The following is a 23,209-nucleotide window of genomic DNA, read 5'->3' on the forward strand; positions in this document are numbered from 1 at the left end:
CCCCAGCACTGCACCCTGGACGCTGCCCACTGGGGTCCCCCAGTCTCCAGCCCTACCCCATAACCCTACCCACGCACTTCCTGAGCCACTTCCCTGCCTTGGCTGGTCCAAATCCTGCTTTACCCAAAGCAGGACATATGCGCACCCCTGCCTCAGTGTAGCTTGTCTCCTACCTGGCCCTTCTCTGTGTCGTCACCCTGGTAGCATTTGGGACATTCCCAGCAGTTGGGGAGCTCGTCATTGAGCAGTCCTTCCCCATCCATCTGCAAAGAGCAAAGGGCAGTGAGCAACACCCTTCCCCACAGCCCAGCCTTGCTGTCCCCAGTGCTCAACACTGCTGCTCACCTGCAGGCAGCCAGGGTGAACAATCTCATTGCAGATGCAGCACTCCATGAGCTTCTTCTCAAAGTCCTGTGAGTCTTCATTCTGATCCACCTCCCCGCAAAGCGCACATGTGACTGAGTGAGGCAGCCTGGGCTACAAAGGAAAGCAGGGGTGAAACCAGGACAAAGTGGGGCAGCTTTTCCATCTCCTTCTCCTCCTCTCTGCCACCCAAACAACAGAAAAAAGCCCAATCCTTCCTGCAGGAACCAATCTTGAGCAATCCCTCCCCTCCCTGACCAGCATCAGCCACAGAGCTGCTGCTGGACAGCAGCAGTCTTTGGTGAATGGGATCAGAGCAAAGACTCACCGCTAAGCACTGCCGTAGGACACAGGACTGCTTCATACGACCAGGTCCACCAAACTTCTTCATGTCCCTGCAGTAGTGGCACATGCCACACTCGCCTTGCATGCAGGCCTTGCATTTCCTGCAGCGCACACGCCTCCGACGGGCACCTGACACGATGGGGGACATTGTGGGCCTGATGGGTGTTGGGCGAGGGGTTGGCTTCATGGTGTGAGGCTTGGTGATGGGGATGGTGGGCAGGCGCACTCTCAGCCGGGCCTGCAGCTTTAGCTGGTGATAGAAAAGGAAAGGAGTTGAGGTGGGCAGATGGCAGTACCCCCCATGGGACAGCAGACATCTACCCCACTGCACCCTTCTGGGAGCAGCCACGATGCTGCATGTGCTCAAAAATCCAGCACAAGAACAGAGCTGTGGCTGCGTCAAGCACCTGAATGCCACACCCACAGCATATAAATACCTCCTGCTCTCCTCTCCCAGAAGAGTGGCCCATACCCTTGAGCAGTACAAGTATCTTGTGGAGTCACAACAGATCCCCCCCAGACAAGACAGACACCAACACACTGACTGGGGGCTACCCACAAAGCCCTGCACTGTGCCCCTGCAGCACTCCCTGGTCAGTATGGAGATAGTGCTGCCAAGCCCCAGAAGCACAGCGAACTGGATAAACCACACGTGGCTCCCCCCAGGAATAGCTGCCCACTGCCCTCCTCGCAGCTCCTACCTTGTCTCTCTTGGGCCACTGGACAATGGGGATGCCTGTAAGTGCCAGTTTGGGGTCACTGTTTGCGTATTCTTCTAGTAGCAGCTGATGGAAAGGGAGGGGAAGAGAAGCACAAAAAACAGAAAGGACAAGTGTGAGCAAAGTGGAATGATGCTCCTGCCAACCAGGTGGGCTCTGAGCAAATGCTAAGGCCAGCGTGCCTCAGGCAAGAATCTCTGCTCTTCCCATGCCCACCAGCAGCAAGCCCTCCCCACATTCCAGACAAGCTCTGCCGAGTTGACTGCATGAGCACTTTGCATTTCAGCCCCAAGGCCTTGCACAGGGGCAGGGAGAGAGCAGCAAGCTCCAGAGATGCTGTGGAATCTGTGGGGACAAGGACACGTACAGGTCCACCCCTACCCCACAGCCTTGGGACTTGCACCCCAGTACCCCACTGAGTTATCCCCTGAGCACTCTGCGTTCTCCAAGGAGGTTGAGCCTTCTGCCCACCAGACACGCCTGCTGCAAAGGTACTTTATTTACGTGGTGTTGCCATGACCACGCCAGCAGGCGCCTCCAGCCAGCACCCCTGCGGCCAGGCAGGGGTAGCAACCCCATCCCTATCCCCAGGGATTGGCTCCAACACTGCAACCCCGCACTGATTCACAGACAGGAAGCCACGACCTTCCCTGCGCCCTGCCTGCAGCCCTTCCTGCAGCCCTTCTGCCTCCCAGACCACCGTCCCTGGACACAGGCCGAAAGAGAAGGTCGGGGACCAAGGGTGCATGCACAGACACGTGGGTACGCGCAAGGAGCTGTGGCGGGGGGGGGGGGTGGCGGTGGGTCCAACCCAAGGGGCTCAAGGGTACAGCGAGGATGGGACCCCCGGCTGCACATCCCAGGGTCAGGAAGGGGAGATGCAAGCCCGAGAGCCCGCTGGAGGAAAGCAGGGACCCCCAGCTTCCAGAGCCCCGGATTCCCCCACAGCCCCAGCGCGTCCCCGCGCCCCCTCCCTGTCCCGCATGCATCACCACTCGCCTGACCTTGCGCTTCTGAAGCGGCCGCCACTCGGGGCGAAGTTTGACGAGCCCTCTTTGTTTCGGTGCCCACACGGCAAGGGCTGGGCCCCCCCTCTTTTTGCCTGGGCTGGCTCAGCTTATGCGGCCCCGCGCCGGATCCACAGTCCTCAGGGACATGGCCAGAAGCGCGCCCGCGCCCCCCGCCCCGAGCGGCCCCAGCTCCTCCCCAGCTCCATCCAGCAGCCACGCCGGCAGCCGCGTGCTCCTCTCAAGCCCTTGGGCAGCAGCGGCAGTTTCCTGAGCCTGAAACAATGCTGCTGCGTCACCCACATGCGGTTCCCAGCAATGCTTTGCAACGGGAAGATGGCAGAAGAGAAAAAGCGAGCGAGCGAGCAGAGGGCAGAGCCATTCTGCTGCAGAGCCGGGAGGGGCGGCACGGCGATTACGCCGCGCCAATTGGTGCAGAGGGGCCCGGCGACGTGGCCCACCGCCCGCCCGCCGCCGCAACCGGCGAACGCGGCCATGTCCCCAGGTCAAGGGAGAGCCACCCCAAAGCCTCCTTTTGTCTCCTGCAGAGCAGATTCCGGGTTCTTGCTGGACGTGAGCAGGGAGAAAGGTCTCGAATCGAGGTGAGAGGAGGAGCGCCTCAGAACGCGGGGAGTTCACCCTGCCCTCCCAGCCTGGAGGCACTCGCCATCAAGTTTGGGAGCCGCTGTGGCCCCAAAGGCACCACTGACCTCAGCACTAGAGGAGGGCAGACCCACAGCGAGGTCACCCCAGCTCTCCAAGACCTTGTCCGTCCCCCCCCCCCCCCCCCTCCGTTAACATGGAGGGGGCACTTCAAGTCCCCCAAAGCAGCTGCTCCCATGCCTGACATGTGGCTTCCTGCAGACAACTGCAGCTTTTATCTGCCCTGCCCAGTTCTGCTGTCTGACCCAGTGCTAGGACTTCATCACCGCCCCCAACACGCACACCCACGATCTTTGGGTTGGCTGCAGTGCAGTGGGGACGCTCAGGCCCATAGCAAAGCCTGTGGGCTTCTCCAGCACTTCATCAATGCTAAGCCTGTTGGGTCATCTCTGTTCAGGAAAGAAAGACAGCAGAGGGGTCCTCAGCCCAGCCTACTATGTGGGAAGCATCAGATGTGCTGCAAAAGCCATGATACCAGCACGGGGAGCCTCACAGTCTGACCTTCACTGTTCAGCTTTGGGGGGAGCAGCCCACATCCCTCATGTCTGCAGTTGATTACCCATGGAGAGTCCTGAGATCACTCACTCCTCTCTAAGGGGAGGAACAATGATTTTTATATCCCCTAGGTTTCAGCAGGATGCCACAATCGCTGCTTCTCTTCAACATGAGCACCTAGAAAAACCAATTGCCCTGGGAACGCAAATTCCATTTGGTAGATCGCCAGAGACAGGGATAGAACATGGGGAACATTCTGGGCAGATGTCACCCATGAGAGAAGCAAAGCAGGCAGGGGAGAGTACAACACTGGCAAAAGAGCAAGGGGATGGCCCTCATGTGGGCAGACCTTGCACCAGGTGCATGCCTGGTGCTCTAGCACCTCCAGACAGAGCCCCAAAGCAACTAGTTTGTGACTGTTTCTCTGCTGGTTTATAGGAATGAGGATTCAACGTGATGGGTGGAAGCAGTCCATAGGTGACAGGACCCTCTCATGTGCCCATCTTTGCCAGCGATCCTTCCAATGACTCTACCAGACCATGGACAGCGATACAGCTGGAGGTGCTCAAGGCCAGGCTGGAACACAGGCTGCAACAACAAGTTTCTCCACCCGCCCCAGCCATGGGCACCCTGAAACTCACCACACAAGAGACAGTGTGGAAAGGCAGTGTTTGCCAGGTTCGTGCCTGGGTTAGCAGAGTACAGCTGAAAGCATGTTGGGGCATTCCTTCTGGTCAGGACCACCAAGACTCCCAACGGAGAAACTTGCTCACAGCTACTGTTTCTCTGCAGCATTGTACAGTCCACGCAGGGCCATGGTGGCTCAGACAACTTGAAAAACTGAGGGAAAAGAAGAGCTGCAGCCCCCAGCAGATTCATACAGGGACCTGTGTCTCTTGCATCTACAAGCCATGGGAGCAGTAGGACCACAGGCTGCATGCTTGCCCCCAGCACAGAACAGACTACCAAATGCCCCTCAAAGTCTGGAGACCATGCCTCGAAAGGGGACAGCAAGGAGCAGGGCGCTCCTATGGCTGCATCTAGCTGTCAGCTTTGGTACGGGCAGCTGAGCAGGTCACTGTCATGTAAAAAGGGAGCAGGAAGTAACTGGGTTAAGGAACTAAGATGGACCTTACAGGGAACACAGGGTTGAAATTCTCACTTCAACACTGAAAAGGCTAAAACACCAAGGAGGTGGATTCCATGACCCCATTGAGTCACCTCCAATTTTGAATATTTCATGATTTTATGATACAAAGAGGTGGCAAAGCAGATCAGATGTAGCACAGGGTGCAAAGCTGGACAAAGACTCTCATATAAACCAGGATCAACATCTAGTGTGAACAACCCAAACAAAGACAATTCTACCCAGGACAAGGCACTCCCAACTATCACAGCGTCCAACAGCCCAAGGAGGCCAGAGCCAGAACACGGCACAAACCATGCTGCAAATGAGCTCTGGCACCTGTAAGGGACACAGACAAGGCCCAGCCAAAATCCAAGTCAGGGCTGTCCTGCAGCATCAGTTGGTTCAACATTACCCAGTGCAACATTCACCTTACATAATAGGGAGAAGAAACCTGCAGACAATCACCCCCATGACTAGTTTAAAACCACGAATGCACATGAATTCCTCATGGGGGGGGGAAGGGTATGTTTCCTTATGATACACCAGCAAACAAACACATCCAGGGAGCAGCGTCACATGTGGTGCTCTCAAGCCTACGTACCTTGACATCAGCGATGAGGGCGTCCTCATCCTCGATGCCAGTGGGAACACACTTCTTGTGCAGAGGGAGTGACTCTAGCTTGTCTACCAGGCAGCGCAGCCCCTCCAGCTCAAACTGTGTCAGGTGCACCCTCCTGCTCTTGCGTGGACTGCCACCATGTGGCTCCCAGGCCTGGCCATTCTGGGAGCCCCGGCTAGAGTCAGAGGAGTCTATAGATGGGCTCTTCTTCAGAGTCGGCATGCTGCTCCGGCAGCTCCTGCCCAGTTCATCATAGTCCACATTGGCACCATTGGCTACGGGGCTGGTAAGAACAGACTGTCTCGTAATTGGTCTCCTTGATTCCTTCCCTGCTGCATCCTCCTCTTCCTCCTCCTCTTCCATGTTTACTGAGTCTGAGGAGCTCAGCTCCATATCTGCCATGAAAGAGAAAGCATGAGACTACATCCCATTGGCCAACTGGTCACAGGAAACGTTCAGTTTTTAAAGGAATGCCCTCAGATTTATCCAGACTTAGTTATTTCTTAAAGCCTTGTTCAGAAGTTAAACTTTAAGTGAATTCCAAGCTTTGGGGGAAATTTATAAACAAACTGTCATTACAGGTAATGAAAATAACTGAGAAGTAATTGTTTTTACCAAATTTAATTCCTTTAGTATGTTGAGACACACCATCAGTGAAGTGTATTACTGGCACAACAGATACATGTGGGACAAGACCAGAGAAAGGGCAGTGGATACAGCTGCTAGAAAGGAACTCCTCCTTCCACAGACTGTCTCCTACTCCCAGTCAGTCTGTGGAAAGCCAGGCCCAGGATGTGGGAAACCTCTTCCAGGAGATGACAGCAGAGCTGAAGTCCAGCTTTATTTTGAGAGGGCTTGGCATCTCTAGCCATCTGGTCCTGGGTGGGACCTGGGACCTCAATCCTGATGGAAGGCAGGGGATGTGGGCTTTCCAGATGACCACGAGGTCTCTGAGCCTGACTATGCATAACAAAGCACCTTCCTCTGAGGCTAAAAATATTTGGGAGTGATTCTCCAAAGTTCCCAGAAGGCTCTGGCCATAAAGAAAGTGTCCAGTCCGTGGGCATTTAGATCCTCTCTGAGGAGAGAGTACAAATTTGTTCCGAGGGCCTAAGGCAGAGGCTATTCAGCTCTTTCCCAGTCTCAAGAAGTGTATCTGCAACAATCTCCTGAACTGCTGCACAGGCTTTAAGGAGGCCAAACACCTCTTGAAGATCATCTGACAAAGCTCCTCCAACTCCGTATGCAGGAAGGCCTTGATCAGCAAGAAAGCATTACAGCCCCACAGCGAGGCGTGGTTACCGCAGCATCCCTCCCCTCTTCTGTTACAGGCTTTGCTTGTATGAGCAAGGCCAGGAACTGGTTTGCTGGTTTTGCAGCTGCAAGGAGCCTGGCCTGACACAAGAGCAAAGGAGGAAGCAGTCTGCCCTCTGATTGCTCAGTACAACAGACAGGGAAATGAGAGGAAACACCCAGAGAAACCACCCTGTGAAATGGAGGAAGTGAGGGTCCTGAGTTCTATCCCACACAGCCCTCTCCCTGCCTGCCACACAGACCTGCAGCAGCATGTGAGAAGGAGGAGCAGGGGCTGGAGAGGAGCTCACCCATGCTGAGTGATTCCTTCTGGAAGTCCTTGGTGAGATGGGAACGGCTGGTGATGCAGTAGACATAGCGCTCCAGCACGTACCAACACATCTCATAATAGAAGGGATAACGAAACTTGTTTGGGACCTGCAGAAGAGGAAAGAGGATCAGTTCAGACTGCCTTCTGCACAGGGCTGCAAACTGCTGTACTGCCTTGAGCAAGCTTGATTTCTTCCCCCCCCCCCCCCCCCCCCCCAAGAGGCAGGAAATGCATGTACATGTGTAACAGCAGAATCCATGCCAGATGTCATTTTTCCATGTGGAAGGAGAACAGAGGCCAGGCGGAGCAGACACTAGGCACTTCTCCCTTGCAAGTCGTGAACATTTACATTTCTTTTGTCCTTGTTAGGATTGTAGCTCTCCGCTGTGTTTCCTTCTCAGGCCTCCTTAGTACACGAGAGCAGCAGATGACACAGCACAGGGCTGTCTCAAGGCTTTTCTGTAGGAGCCACATCTCCACAAGAAACAAGGGAGAGCACCCACCTGACAGCAGCATTCTTAGCTTGAGTTTTCTGGGAGCCTTTTGTTTCAGCCATCTTTATCACATCAAAGTCTAGGATCAACATCAAACAGGAGCAGAAGGCAGATGGCTAAGGGCACAGGCATAGTGCTTGGATGCACTCCCAAAGATCTGCTGAAGCCTTCCTCCTCCCTGGCTGCTCTGCTACGGGAGATCCCCATCACACTCCCTGCAATGCTCCCAACCCTGATGCCTGACATCAGTCTGGAGGTAGCGTGAAGGAACACAGCAAGCCCTAACATGTGCTACAGGCTGTCCCTCACCCAAGCTCCTGCCTGCACATCTAGCAGGGGAGTTCCAGCAATCTGTCACAGGGTGAGATGCAGCTTGCCTGCCTGCACACCACTACTCCTGTGCTCTCCCTGCCATCCTAGGAGGCTGCTTCCTCCTAGCCCTTCTCACCCGCGTGCGGTCTTCAATGCTGTAGATCCGGAGCTGCATAGGGATGTTGAAGCTGTGCAAGAAGTTGCCTCCAAAAACCAACGTGTCCATGGGAGTGTACACAGCATGGATCCAACCTTTGGGAGAAAGAGTTTGAAGAGTTCTGCTGAGTCACTAGGGGAGGTCAAGGTCTCACAACTACTTAAATCCTTACTAAGTCAATTCCTTTGAAATCTTTTACCAACTGCAGTCTTTGGAGAATGGCTCTCAAATCTGCATAACTTACACACTGCTCAGATAGGCTTACTCTGATAGTTAGGCTTTAAACCATACCTAGGTCAGCTGTTAACAGATTGGCCATCGACACATCACATCAGCCAGAGCCAGCAGAGGAAGGAAAGGATGGGACCATCTGCACCCCAGCTCTTCAAGGAAGGCTGACGCTTCCTTTAGCACAGCAACGTCTAGTCCTCACAAAGCATCAATAGTAAACTACTCAATACTCAGCTTACCTTACCCATCTAAGAGCTAGAGGCAGATTTATACATACACACCTAAATTAATCTTCCCAAGGTAGCGAGTGTGCCAGTATCTACCTCCCATCCACAACTTTTTGCATTCCAGTGTCTCTGCCAGTTGCTTTCTAGTTGCTTTATACTTTAAAACATCAGCAGCACCAAAGTTTATTTAAAAATGGGAAAAACCCTCAAAGTAAATCAAGTTCCAGCTCTGTTGTCTCAAAGGTTGATCCAGACAAGCCCAACATTTTGTAGATTCCAGCATGGGCTCCCTTATGGCAAAGAGTCAGTCAAGACACCATGACTCAAAAGACTTGTACAACCTCTGCTGCTTTCTATTCCTGGTAAGATACAGGGATGTGTATACAACACAGCTAACTTCTGCACTATTGTTACAGGAAACAGCAGGTTATGACATCTTTTGCCATCTGAGACAGTGTGATGGACCTAGTTTTTATGTGGCAGTTTTATTCGAAGCCTTGAAAAGGGTCCAATAATCTTTCTCCTTACAAGAGATTATTCCCTACTGCTAGGGCATTTTACAGACACCCCAGGTCTAAATTACAGCTCTAAAAGGATGTGAGCCAGCTCCTGCCAACACTCAACTTGGGTTGCTGTTTCACCCAACTCTGCACTCCATCTTTTCCACCTTTGCTGTTTTCTAGCCCAGCACTGCACCGAACGGGCATGCAAGACGCTGCTGCTGCACTCCCATTCACTCAGGCTTAGGATTTCTCTTAACTTGCCTTAAGAAACTATGCCCAAAATCAAGGGATCACCCAGAGAAAAGAGCCAGAATCAGTGTTCTGCTCCCTTCTGTGGACCACTGTTAGCTTGGAGCTTTAAGAATGTTCCCACTCTCTAACATAAAGTCTCCCTGCCCAAGTCCTCTGCAAGGCTCTTACCTGCCAGTGTATCCATATTACTGCTTCCCAGCCCTTATCAGGTTTCAGGATTTTCCAGCATTCACTTACAGCTCTACACTTTCCAGTCTTCCCATCTTCCCTAAACATACACACTATCTCTCTTTCTTGCTTCATGATTTGTATTCAACTTCACAGAGATTTCACAAGAGAGCTGGAAAGCAGAGGAGCTGTGCTGTCTTGCAAAGCAGTGCGTGTTGGTAATGGAGGCTGCCACATGTTAGCGTGATGGGCTTTGGGAAAGCCTCCTTTTGTGATGAAAGTCAGACAGAGCCTTTTGGACACCTGTGTTGAATCGGCAGTACCATGACAGTCATGTTTTGAGAGCCAACAAGCAAGAGAGCCACATAACATTGCTCTCTCTCTTCTACTCATGAAGGAGAAAGCTAGATTTTGCCTGTCCCGATTCTGCTCGTGTCTCAGGAGTTTCAGCCTCTTGCCACAACCCTGGCAAAAGACAGGATGCAACTCCCCACCCTGCAGTACCTGAGGGGATGACAAATGTATAACCCTGCTTGAGCTCGATGCGCTGGCACTCTGACACTCTGTCCCCAAGAAATATGTCTCCCTGCTTCCCTGAGAGAAGCCAGTTTTCATAGAGCTCCAGGTTCTGGGGTGTAGGAGGGATCAACCAGAAGATCTGCAAGTAAAGAAAACACATATGTAAGTCACTGTACTGTTAATAGCTACTGACCATCTCCCGCTTCTTCTAAAACTGTCCTACTCCCTCCCCAGATATCCAAAAATCTTTGCCTTCCCCCACCCCCCTCAGAGGATGCAGACCTGCAAAAATCCCCAGTTGAGTGACCAAAGAAGCTGTCCCATCTGAGAGAACAAGCCACTGAACAAGGGTCTTCCTCCTTTGATGCACCAAGCACCATTTCTAGACTGAGCCTGGGATGCTCTGTAAGGCATTACTTACAAAGTCAGTGTTAACAGACATAAAGCCCACTAAAGACGCGAGAGCACTGAAACAAAGGAGATATTTACTTGTCTCTTTCTGAATGCTGATGTGTTATTCAGAACTACAGCTGAACTAGATTTGTGTTTCTCAGCCTTTGCACAGTACAGGTTCGCCAGTAAATATCTACCCCTCTGCTAGGCTCTTCAGACACTGTTAGCTTGTGTTATGAGAAATCAGTAGAGCCGATCCCATAATCAGAATTATGGGAGAGTCTGGCAGCTACAACTCCTTTGCAAAAAGAAGTAGGTTGAAAGCTCAGATTCTTCAAGTGGGATAGAATTTGCTGCCTTCCCAAAACCCAGCTTAAGTCAGTGGAGAAAGATGAGATAGTATAATTTCCCAGTAGCTGTCCATGTAGCCAGTTTCTTCCCACAGATCTGTTCTCACCCACCGCAGAGGATCCTTAATGAATTCAATCCTGGGTGATCAACAGCTTTAACCAGGAAGCTCCAGGATTCTTCCAGTTGCTCTCAAGGGCTAAGTTTAGGAGCTGGGTGCATTTCACTGGGCAACAGAGGTGAGGCCTGCCTTTGGTAAATTCTGCTTATACAGCATGGTAAGCTACCATCAGATTTCCCTGCTCTGACTGCACCAACTCACTATACTACACAATGTTGAATCTGCTGCGTTGGTCCCCTCAACAGCAGTGCCTAGTTTCCTTAACTACAGTACAGCTGACAACAGCAGTTAGCAAAAATTTAAACACAACCTTCTCTATGCTATTGTAGTGCTACTGCTGAAGCACAGACTATCAGTGACAGTGGGTGCATCCATCCCACGGCTATTGATTTGCTCCCAGAAAGGACTTGGTATTGTTTAAGTTTCACTTGCTGAACATGATTGTGCTCTCTAGGGTAGATGAAATGCTAGCTAGGGCATTTAACTTTGCAAGCATAAGCTAGCTCCTTCAGTATTAAAGCATCTGAATTGCTACAGATCACTTCTCTGAAAGAGAACAGATGCAACAAATCCAACTATAAGCAGAGTTTAAGGTGCAATTCGCCTTGCAAAGGGCAGGAGAGAGGACTGGCACTTTTACATTTTCTCCTCCAGATGGGCTTCCTTCTAACCAGGCCCACATACATCAAGCTGGAGTAAGGAATACCTGGCACAGAGAAATCCCTGCTTGACTCTGTCTGGAAACAACTGACGGGGGAGCAAACTGTGCAAAGACAAAGTTTGTAACCTGGTTAACTTTATCTCAAAAAAACTGGGGTTCAGTTTTTAAGTCTTGGACTAATTCAACTACAGGAAATGACTACAGACAAGAAGCTCACATCTGACACTGTTAGAATCACAGAATTGCTCAGGTTGGATAAGACCTTAAAGATCAAGTCCAACCACAACTTAATCATACTACCCTACCTCTAACAACCCTCCGCTAAATCTTGGCCCTGAGCACCAAATTCAATCTATCTTTAAACACATCCAAGGATGGGGACTCAACCACCTCCCTGGGGAGTCCATTCCAGTGCTTAACAACCCCTTTCTGTAAAGATGTTTCTCCTGATATCCAACCTAAATCTCCCCTGGTGCAACTCGAGGCAATTTCCCCTAGTTCTGTCACCAGTGAGAAGAGACCAGCCCTGCTCCCACAGCAATCACCTTTCAGGTATTTGAAGAGAGCAATAAGGTCTTCCCTCAGACTCCTCTTCCCCAGACTAAACAGTCCCAGTTCAGAACTACTGCTACCCCAAAAAAGACATTAAAATAAGTTTTGCACTGAAAGCCTTTCCCTCATCTTCATTTTGAAAGTTTCTACTTTTGAAATCACTTGATGTTTTAAGGTGACACCCTCACACATCTGTTGACTATTCAAAATCCTTGGACAACTAAGCTATACAAGGCTCTCATTCTTCTTTAGATATTTTTCTTTTGGCTGTTGTTGCTTTCAGGGTTGCTGTCTGCACGACACCAAGAAGTGATCAGTCACGTAGCCGAATGATCCCTCAGAAACCCAAGGCATTGAATGAATAGGGTCATTATACTCTGTACCATCCAGTTTTTTGTAAAGTTTGTCAGCATCATCTCTACAGCATGAGTTTTCAGCCTGTGCCTGGTGGACCTCTGAGTGCCTGAGCTACTTCTAAGAGCCATACATAAACAAGCTTAGGGTGAAAAGACTTAAATCCACTGCCTCGGACACGCATCTTCAACGATCAATAGAAGATGACACTAGAAATTGCCCCCCCCCTAAAGCACCTTCACCTTTCCCAATAGGGACTATCCTCCTACCTTTCCTCCTCGGTGGATGTGGTACCACACAGAAGTACCACCAAAGTCCACATGAAAATCAGTGTAGCAGCCCTTGACACTCATCAGACAGTACCTGTTGGGAACCAAAACGAGAAGAAGGTGAAAACAGGTGGTGACCCACATTTTTAAATAAATGCAGCATATTCAAAGTGAACACACTGCCCAAACCCCAGTCAATTGCTCAGTGCATTGCCTGAAACCCATCACAGCAGTGCTAAGCACTTTAGCTGCAGGGAGGTGATTTGTGGGAGAGCTCACTTCACACTTCTGTCACACCCCTGCAAGAAGATCTAGTCCAGGCAAGAGGAGAGCTTTCATCCTCACCCTCTCAGCAACTTTAGAAACCCTCAAGACCCAGGTCTGTCCTATAGTGAAGGACAGGCAGCACTTCACAACTCAGGGGACTCCAGATGCCTCAAAGCAGTAAGCATCAAGAGATTCCTCAAAGCTCCTTGAGGTGACATGACTGACCTTCCCCCCACAGCACATGGCACAGGCTTTAATAACTCTCTGCAGAGTTATCAATGCAAATGTCACCCGCTAAAATTAATGGGATGGAGGGGGTGCAGGGTGGCACAGCTGTTCCTCCCACTCCCCCCCTTGGAGCAAATTGCTTCTCCCTTGGGTTTCCAAGAATTCCAAGGGATTTCTTGCAAGAGATCCCGAGCTGTGCCAATGGCAGCAAAACAAATCACTTACTTCTGCACTTTTGGATACTGCATCTCTAAAATAGCATTCGTAGACTCTGTCTGACTCTCCTTCAGGTGCCTGGGCCACATGTTATCAACCCAGTCAATCAAATCCACCTGCAGCAGAAAAGCAAGAGACATGAGTATGGATGAAAGGTGCACAATACCCTTGCACTGAACTACCATAACTACTGTGATGGCACACACTGCCAGCAAACTCAGCTCAGAGCATAACCACAACAAACTGTGGGACCTAGAAAGGAAAGGAGAGCCTCTGGTTTTAGCTGAATGGCCACAACACCCCCGTTTTGGCTCCTGCACACCTCATCAGCTTTTCTTGTGTCCTGCTGCAATGTGTAAAGCATTTGAGATCAGCTGTTCTCAAGTTAGTGATGAATGAATTTGAGCAGCAAACACCACAGCAAGATCACAAGAATGGGGATGCTGCTCTTCCACTTACGGGGTCAGCCAGAAACTGCTATACACTGAGCTTACATAAAACATCTGCTGGGCAGTATCTGTGGGGATAGGCTACAAGTTGCTCAGGTTCAGCAGAGCCAGAGCAAGCACTGATATCCAGGCTCCCTCTACAGTTAGCAGGGAGAAACAAGTGGCCCTCAGAGCTGCCTGTTTCTCTTTGCTGATTGCAGAGGGAGTTCAGGACAGATACCCCGCTTGTCACACTTCAGTAGGGTCAGCAGGTTCTTCACCTTCCAGACAGACAGAATGCCATGCTGTATTCCAGGGCACTCCCTGCTCTCAGAGACTTCAGCACTTCACATCAGCTACACTTCCTGCCACCTTGTGCAGTCAGACACCAGTGCGTTACCCTAATAAGCCATGAAGCTTCACTCCAGATTTTGCTGTACTTTCAAAATGCAGCAAGCACTGATGAGCCCTGTCGTCTGATTTTAGGCCTCATTGGCACTGAAGTCTCTGCACCCAGTATCAAAGAGACAATGGGACCAGATAATGGAGAGGCCAGGAGATAGCATTCCCATTATGCCTCAACACACTGCACCTCTCTATCCAAACTCAGATGCTTGTTTGACCTCTGCATCTGTTCTTGACATCCAGCCAGCAGGAGCAGTTTACTCTGTTATTCCTTTGCAAATCACTTCCACTTCTCCAATTGCCAACAGGTAGTGAACAAGGTAGTTCTCTGCAGAATCACGCACCATGGTCTCTACAGCTGAGGCTGAACAGTACACTGTAAGATTAGCTGCTATATCCAAGTCAAACACAGAACCAGCTCCAACAGCTTCCAGAGCATAGCCCTGGCTGAGCCCACGCATGCTATGAACAGCTCCTCTCCTGCCACACTTTGAGAGCAGGGGACCACAAGCACAAGGGAAGGGACTTCCCTGCAGGAAAAACTGCACTGACCGTAGCAGGTCTCTGCACCAGGTTCTCCAGTTTGGTGTGGCTGAACTCCAGGCTGATGACATTGTAAAGTTTCTCCCGTTCAGCTTCAGGTGTTTCATAGTAGCGTGCCCACTGTGCCATGGACATCTCTATGTCCCTCTGTGTGTTTACATCCATGACATCCACCATCCGCCGGCTCCCTGCCAGAATGGACAAATATTACTGGAGCTGTTCCTGTGCACAATAGGCCTCCCAGAAGAGACAATCTAGATGCTCCTCCTCAAAGAACCCACCCACACATGCCTGCAATGTCTTTGCCTCTCCCATAACTTCATCTTCTTCCATACCCACATCAAAACAGAAGCTGCTGAAGCAGGACAAACCAGACTGCTCAAGCAGGTAAAGGCTGTGACCCACTGGCAAAGTATGGCTCAAGGTTCTACCAGCTGCAAATAGGGGTGCCACAAAACCAGGCTTCTGGCTTTGATACACCTGATGACTCCCTGCTTTTCCTTATCTTCAAACTGACATTTACTGTGGCTCCTGGACAACGAGAGACACTCACCAACACACAGCCGTACATCGTTCACGCTGAAGTCCGGATCTGGCATCCTGTGGGACAAACACCTTGCTAAAAAAATCATGAAGCACTTCTGTTTGCACACTCCTCCCACCTGCAACCTCTTCTCATCCCCACTGTGTTTTTTTGTCTGATGGGTGCAGGTGAAGATATAGACAAGGACCTTGCATCTAGGTCTCTAGTGGCACAAGTCTAGGTAAGCAAGCATGATTTGGGAACAGGATATAACACCTACTGAGCACAGTGACTTCTGGCAAATAAACTGAACTACACAATCCCAGCTCTCATTTTAAGGATTCTTTGCATGGGTTGTCCCAGTACAAAGGGCACAACTAGACTAGTAGAGGCAGTATACTCACTAACACAATATAACTACTCTGACTGTATCTACACAAATGCTGCTGTCACAAGCACAATGGGCAGGCAGTCACTCAAGCAGCTCGAGACCCAGAGAAATAAACAAAAGCTCAAGGGAATCCTGTTTCACCCCCACTGTAACCTTCGGTACCAAATATGTGTCCTCTGAAGTCAGCCAGTTGCTAAGATTGAGCCTGGCACCATTTCTTCACATACTCATCAGAGCACAGTGTTCCATGCACTCTATTATGTACTGTCCATTTTCTCATAGTTAGCTGAGGAATTTAAGACTGATGTTGCTGATGGTGGTTCTGACAAAGTCTGCTAAAACTAACTTATTCCTCCAACTTGACAGCAGTAATGTTTTGAGGGCAAGTGTTCCTTGCCCTAAAACTACATATCATACCCGTGCTGCACATACATACCCAACAGTAGGTACACCAACAAACAGCACAAAGTCTTCAATCAGTACAGCTTTATACTCAAAACAGTAAACCTTAACTGACTTACTGTAGTAAGAGAAAGATAGCAGCTTAGCAGTAAACATATTGGAAAGACTAGGTTTGACTTCTGGAAAATGCCAGATAGTCAAGCATTTTGTAAAATATCTGGCAACGTCTGCCTGTATTATTAGGCAAAAACATCCCAAACAAGCCAGATGTTGCCTCAGAGCAGTAGTAACATTTGCCAGGTACCTGCTTGAACTGTGATGACATACAGCCAATTCAACTCTCCGATCTTAAGCCCAAGCAGACTAGTAACAATAGGATATGTGAGATGGAAGATGCTTTTCTCTGTTTTCTCAACAGTGTGGACAGGGCACAGTTCTTTTGGCTTGGCAGAGCACAGATCCAGTGACCAGTATCACATTGCCTGTGACATGGAGTCAGACAAGAAACCAGGCCACAGCCACCCACTGCTCTGTGCTCCAACACTTACTTTATACCCAGGCCATCAGAGCTCCTGAAGATGAGGGGGTCTCTCAGGCCACCTCGCTGGATGTATTCAACTGTGAAGTCTGGTGAGGGGAGAAAAGGAAGAAGGCGTTAGGAGAGACTCCTGCAGAGGATTATATAAAAACAGAGGTTAGACAGGATCTCTAGTTGAATCTTGCTCCCTGCAAACTAGCTTCAGACTCTGCTTGGGCTGCTCCTCAAATCTCTGTGGCACAGCTGTCCATTGAAAGAATCTTGCCATTCCCATGCACCCACAGAACTCCTTTGTGTCAGCTCTGTAAGCAGCATGGTGTGTGCTGCTGACAACTCTTAGGCAACTGCTTGGGAGGGAGGGGGAGTTGCTCCAGAGGCTGGGCTAGACAGAGAAACAGCATGGGCTTCCAGTCCTTGCCTTCCTAAGAAACTCACAGCCAAGCGGGACTTCCTCCCTCATGGTAAATCCTCATGAGGGCTTACGCTGATTGTGTGACGAAAGGACATCCTACTGAGCTGTGCACATGGTAGAAGACAGCAGGGAGATCCCATGTACTCTCAGCTGAGCATCTAGCAGACATGTGGCTGCAATTCCAGGTGCTGTCCCAGGCAAACCCAGCTCCTGGCTGCCATGTGTACTAGCAAGCCTGCAGAGCTGCAGGCTGGAACATCTCTCTCCAGAGTGAGCTTACTTCATGCCACTTCCCATTCATACTCCCCGTTACCAGTTTCCTGGCTTAAGGACTTGGAAAGCTTGAAGCAAACTTTTATTGATAAGGCCCATGTTGCTGGCAAGCTGCCTGGGGACTGCTGCAGGACTTGCAGGGGTGAAAGCATAACGTTCCTGCCTCCTCTGCTTCACATGGGTTACAAAAGCAGTTTACAGGAGAGGAAAGCCCAAAACTAGCATGAACAGCAGTTTCCTCGGCTTTAATGGAAAACAAAAATCAGCAAAGCACAGGACATTGGAAAGGGATCTGATCATCGCTACAACTGCCCTTCTTGCTGGCAGCCAGGGAGGCTCAGTGTGTAGTCAGATGCAGAGAACACATCCAGCTGTAATCACTGTCAGCTTTCTTTTAAAAGCTTGGAGAAAAGGTCACCTCACACACCACACTGCAGTGGAGAAGAGGAAAACCACAGTAGCTGTCTGGTTACAGACAGCAACAGCACAAGCCATAGCCAGAGCACAAACCTTTGCCTTCCATGAAGATGACGAAGGTAGAATTAAACTTGTTGGTAGAGAGCTTTTCCTCAAGGTCAAATGTCCTCTTCCCTTCAATTTCGTCATCAGAGATGCCATCGTCCTCATAACGCCGCCGCATTGTGCCACGCTGCAGAGAGAACAGGCCAGCAGGTGAGAGTTACGTTCCAGGAGGAACACCCAGCTCCCAGCTGTCCCCCCTCCACCCAGCAGCAAGCAGTCTCTGTGAACCCACACAGCCTTACTCCCAAAGAAGAGACTGCATACCACTATGCTTTATGCTATCCCCTAGGCCTCCTGCCCAGCAAACACTGCTGGTATCAATTTTCAGCAGATATGCTGAAATCTAATCAGGCAACCTGGGTCCTGGATCCCAAACACACCATCAGATTTGCTCCTCCTACAACTAACATATTTGTGTACGTCAGACTGTACAACAGACAAGCTATCTGCTCCCAGTGAGCACTAACACCAGCAAGGGATAAGGAGAGACAGCTTGGTGTAACTGGGGCAAAGGAAGAAGAATCAGTTTCCCATTCTTTTTACAGGTACACCAATATTTTTCTGCACAGCATTTGTGAACTTAAACTCCTGCTAGAATCCCAAAGTGACAAAGGAAGGAGTTTATGCTGCAGAATGCTCTCAAGTTTTTATCTTTGGTTACACTTAGGCACACAAGTTTGATTTACTCATTTGTGAGGAACAACCCTCTTCTCAGAAGGTCTTGTAAGTACATCTGTACAGGATTCCTGACAGACATCCTCTCCTAGCGTGGCTGGATCTGGAAGAAATTACTGTCCCCAGCTGCTAGCTACTCCTCCAGAGTCTGGCAGTGTTCTGGCAGAGTCATCGTGGGAATGCTCCCTAATTCCCCTCGGATAACTGCCAGCCTGCTCTGTGTTCACCAGGCTAGCTTCCCCTAGTTAGAGACGCTCTTAGCAGCAGCCAGACAGGGATGGATGGGGAGGTCATAGAGCAGCAGCCCTCACCTTGGGGTAAGCCATGGGGCCACAGATCCAGCAGCCCACTGTCCCAGCTGGGAACAACACTGATGCTGAGGGGCAAGAGTGCACCTTTGGTGTCCCAATCCCTGTGTGCCTCCTGTCACAGTTCCATTTCTCTCCTTTACAGTCTCCTGGAGAAGAGCAGGGCACCTCTCTGGCTCAGTCCTTCCACCATCCCAGGGGTTGCCTCACATGCTACAGAACCTGAGTGAGCACCCGGGGGGAGCTTTCTCTCCTCCCTGCAGTACCTGAGTCTCACCCTACCATTTCCAAAACCGATCCATTCCAAGCTGCTAGCCCCAACCAAGGCATTAATTTTGCTGTGTTCCCAAAATCCCTCCCATAGACAAAAGCCTATGGGAAAAGCTTCAGATGTCAGGCTCATTAGAGGACATGCAGAATGGAGTCGTTGTGTCCCGAGGTCCCTGGCTCCCACCCGTTTAGAATCAGGTGAGCAGAGGACTAGGCTGTGCCAGCCACGCTTACAGTAGGCTGATTTGGGGGAAAACAGGACTAGATACATCCAACCTTGTCCTTTAACCTGTGTACATACTCCCATACTGCAAGCATAACATCTAAGGAAGGGGACTGTCTCCTCCAGCCACACCATTTCCAAAGTCTAACTTTCAAGCTGCTACCACCACAGCATCAGCTGCATGATCCCCTCAGCTTGGGTTGTTCTTATGGGCAGGAAAGAGCCCAGCTTCTCTGATCTACAGAACAGCATCCCAGGCACTGCCGAGGACCCAGAAGCACCACCACAATACAAATGGCTCCCATCAGTTATACAATGCCACTCTAGTGCAAGATGCTTCAGTGCTTTCATGCCATTGTTGTCTTGGCAGGGTGGGGAAAAACAACATTTCAGTGCATGCAGAGAGGACAGGGAAAGAAGGCTTGTGCACTCCCAAGCACACATTCAGGGAGAGAAAGTATCTACCAGGACTGTGGGCAGATTGCTGCAGCTGGGTACTGCTCTGCTGCAGCCTGCAGCTTCTCCACAGCTCTTCCTACCCATTTCCAACTGGCAGCTCTGTCAGGGACATGGCACTTCCACACCAAGACCACCAGGCACCTAAAAACTGCCTCTATGAGAATCTCTGGTGTCCCAAAGGAAGCTTAGCTGAGGCAGAGCAATGTGAGTCAGGCACATTATGCATCCCTATGGGACAACCACAGTGCTCAACACCAAGCAGTGATACTCAAATACTGCTTTTTAAACTCTGTGATCTGTGTTAGGATGCTGCTATTTTTCATCCTGAGTCTTCCTAAGAACTGACCAGCAGCCCAGAGCAGGATGCAGACAGGGTCAAAAGAAAGGCAGTTTTTGGTCACCCTTCAAAAGCAGCCAGCCAGTAATTCTCAGCCACGCTAGCTGTCTTTCACCACTGCTTTCTGGCCCTCATGGGTACCATTTGCTTAATGTAGGAAATGGGAAGCATAATATGAATCCCACAGGCAGATGCAGTGCCATCCTTTCTGTTCTGACCCTCCTGCTCCAAGGCACTGAGAAACACCTCCACAGCATTGCTCCTCAGGATGTTCCTTGGACACCTCCCTCCACTGCAGCAGCCGGTGAGGGAACAGAAGACTGCTCTCCCATGAGCTTTTTCTTGAGAGAAAAAAAAATGAGTACAAGGTCACACTTGAAAACAGAACAAGCCATTCTTAAGCTGAAAGAGCCTCCTGCACTTACAAAGTAAAACCAACAGCACTTTAGTAACTTCCTGTCCTGCGCACTGCCACCCTCTCCTTGATGCCCCAGCATCTCCTGTCCTTAGGACGTGCCTCTTTCTCCATCAAACCTGACCACCCCTTGCTCTCCCTCCCTCTATTGCTGTATTTCCAGGGCAGCTAGCTGCCTGTAAGTCTCCCTCACACCGTTGGAGTAGGGATGTGGACAAGATGGGCAGGTTCCATGCTCGTGTCTGAGCCCCTCATGCCAAACACTGCTTGGACACTACACTGAGCTCCACTATCCACAAGAGCCACCCCCAATGCCATGTGAAACCTTTCATATCAGGGAGAAGGACACTGCATGCCCAATCCAGGCCATCATCCTGACAACTAAGAGCCACTCACTCACAAGAGGAACAGACTAACCCAGCAGACTTAGTCCCCTCCTCCCTGCCCATCGCCTCTCAAGTTTCTCAAGACCTGCAAAGGTGACCTGGTGCATCCCAGGCTGCACACTCCTGCTCCCAGCAGCAGGCTCAGGATCAGACTGAAGTCCAAGCAGAGCTGGAGCCCTTCCAGACTTTGCAGCTTCAGGAGGGATTCCCATCACAAGCAGAGCTGGCAGCCTTTCAGAATGAGCAGGGAAAGAACTCTGGTTTGCGCTTTTGGGTTACAAAATTGGATGTACACAAGGAGTAACTGACAAATTGGAGCAAGGCTTAAAAGCAGAAGAGGGGCACAGGGAACAGAGAACTCTGGCAGCTGCACCACACACTTGCCAACCACAGGGCAGAATGTGCTAGATCAGATCACAGATGGGTACATCTGGCAACAGTCCCAAGGAGTTAGCACTGCTTTAGTAAGGGATGTAGCTTCTCCAGTCTCCTGCCACCCACTTTATGTGCACGACCTTCCCAAATGGCTTTAATGGTATGGCCATAACACCTCAGTACCCACACAGACCCTGTTTCCATGCCATAAGTGAGGAAGCTCAGAAAAGACCATCAAGTCATCCTCCATGCTACCTTCCAGGACTGAAAACCAATCTTTTAAGCATTACAGACTGTTAAAAACCACACACACACACAAAAAAAAGTTAAGCTTTGTTATTCCTCAACTAAACGGAGCAAATCTGTTTAGGTTACCTCTCACCCTTTCCACGTCAGACAAAATTCAAAGAAAAAAAACCACTGTATACAGCTCTTCCCCTGCCAGGACTTCCCCAGCACACATGCTACACAGTTAGGTAGGTGAGCATTAACAGCTTTGTGACCCGTTTTGCTTTGTCTGGGAAGGCAAAAAACAGAACAAGATAGGCCAAATTTCTCCAAAAAGGCAGGTCTGAAAGTGACACATGCTTCCCCTATATCCTCCAGACCCACATTGCACCAGGCTGCTGAGCTTTGTATCAGGCAGCTTGGGTTTCCCAGCAGGGAAGAGCTGACCCTGCGGGAATCCTATGGACCTGGCTCAGCTCTGTAGCAGCCCTACTGCCAGATCTGACCAACCACACCCATGAAACAAGGCTGGACTGCTTGGGCACAGGGTGTGTAGCACAGTTCCTGCTACTCTAATGTGGTCTTCTAAACAGATCAGCCAAGGAAGCCTGCAAAGAAGGAAACCAACCCAGGGCCACTGGGATGAACACAATCAGCATGACCATCTACCAAAAAGCAGATGCCCTCCTTCCTCCACATGGTCATAACAGCATCACATGCTCCTTCTGCCTCAGAAGAAGTCTAGTGTTTGCCCCTTCCTTATTTCAAATGGGGCTCAGTGACACATGGAAATAGCATTCTACAGAAAGTTACAGACACACAGACAGCTTAACCCTACAGGACAGCACACTGCCAGCCTGCTTCCTTCCCTTCTGGCTGCCCCAGCTACAGTACACAAGAGAGCAAGGGGGAATGAAGACTCCCTCAGAATGCAACAGCACAGGCCAGACTCTTCAATGTTATTTTTTTTAATTATTATTATTATTTTAAATAGGCATCTCTGCTTTCTCATCCTTCCCCAGCACTCTCTCATCTTTCTCTCCAAGTTTCACAGTGCTGTCTCACTCCTTCCTCACCCCACAGGCTTTTATAATCAGTGAGGAGATGAGGCAAAGAAGGAAGCAATGTCAGAAGGGTCCATCCCCACCGGGTATCTCCCTCAAAGGGAGAACACACCTCATCGGTTGGGATCTCCTTCTCCAGATAACAGCCCTAGCAAGAAGCGACCTGATCCCTCTACTGATCCCTCCTACTGCACAGCTCCTCCTCTCCCAAAGCCCTCAGGACCTTAAGACGCAGTCGCACAGTGCTGTCCCCAGACAGCTCACACCGCTCACCACCAGCACTGTTTCTACAGCAACTGAGACGCACAAACACGGATCCACTGAACAGAGCAGAGTAAAAGCCAGCTCCTCTCCCCCACCACTATGCCTGCTTCTCAGATCTACAGGACCGTTTGCAACTGATGGCAGAAGGGCACACACACAGGAACAGCTACCTTGTTACTCCACCTTCTGAGCAGATCACCCAGCACTGCCCCGAGTGAATCAGTGCTCCCCAGAAACCAACCAGTACCCTGCAGTCCCCAGTTTGGGTGGCTCATGATGTAATTAACCAGCAATAAAGATACACTGGGGGTATGTGGATAGCTCTATCTTGTTAGCCCTGAGAAAACCTCCTGCTTGTTAACAGGAGGCACTGGTACAATTTGCAAGTTCTACCTTGCAACATCCAGGATGCTCACAAGGTGTGCTCAGACTCAGAACAGTCAGCAGAGCTGCTCACCTCCTGTATCCCTCCCTGTCAACACAGAACAACACCCCATTGGTTTCAGGGCCACATTCTCCCTGGGACCGTGAG

General features: G+C 50.4%; 1 protein-coding gene across 1 annotated transcript in view; it reads right to left on the bottom strand.

Annotated features, from left to right (window-relative positions):
* KDM2A (lysine demethylase 2A) overlaps positions 1-23,209 on the bottom strand; it is a 32,703-nt gene that overhangs the window by 4,410 nt on the left and 5,084 nt on the right. The window contains exons 4-17 of the mRNA XM_072337645.1: positions 17,662-17,800; positions 16,477-16,555; positions 15,166-15,212; positions 14,622-14,800; positions 13,246-13,352; positions 12,526-12,619; positions 9,813-9,966; positions 7,907-8,022; positions 6,945-7,071; positions 5,323-5,735; positions 1,410-1,493; positions 692-958; positions 346-477; positions 174-263 (exon numbers count right to left, since the gene is read on the bottom strand). Coding sequence (XP_072193746.1) covers positions 174-263; positions 346-477; positions 692-958; positions 1,410-1,493; positions 5,323-5,735; positions 6,945-7,071; positions 7,907-8,022; positions 9,813-9,966; positions 12,526-12,619; positions 13,246-13,352; positions 14,622-14,800; positions 15,166-15,212; positions 16,477-16,555; positions 17,662-17,800 — 2,028 coding nt within the window. The remainder of the gene's footprint in view (positions 1-173; positions 264-345; positions 478-691; positions 959-1,409; positions 1,494-5,322; positions 5,736-6,944; positions 7,072-7,906; positions 8,023-9,812; positions 9,967-12,525; positions 12,620-13,245; positions 13,353-14,621; positions 14,801-15,165; positions 15,213-16,476; positions 16,556-17,661; positions 17,801-23,209) is intronic.

This window comes from Excalfactoria chinensis, chromosome 5, assembly GCF_039878825.1.
Source record: "Excalfactoria chinensis isolate bCotChi1 chromosome 5, bCotChi1.hap2, whole genome shotgun sequence".
Lineage (NCBI taxonomy): Eukaryota > Metazoa > Chordata > Aves > Galliformes > Phasianidae > Excalfactoria > Excalfactoria chinensis.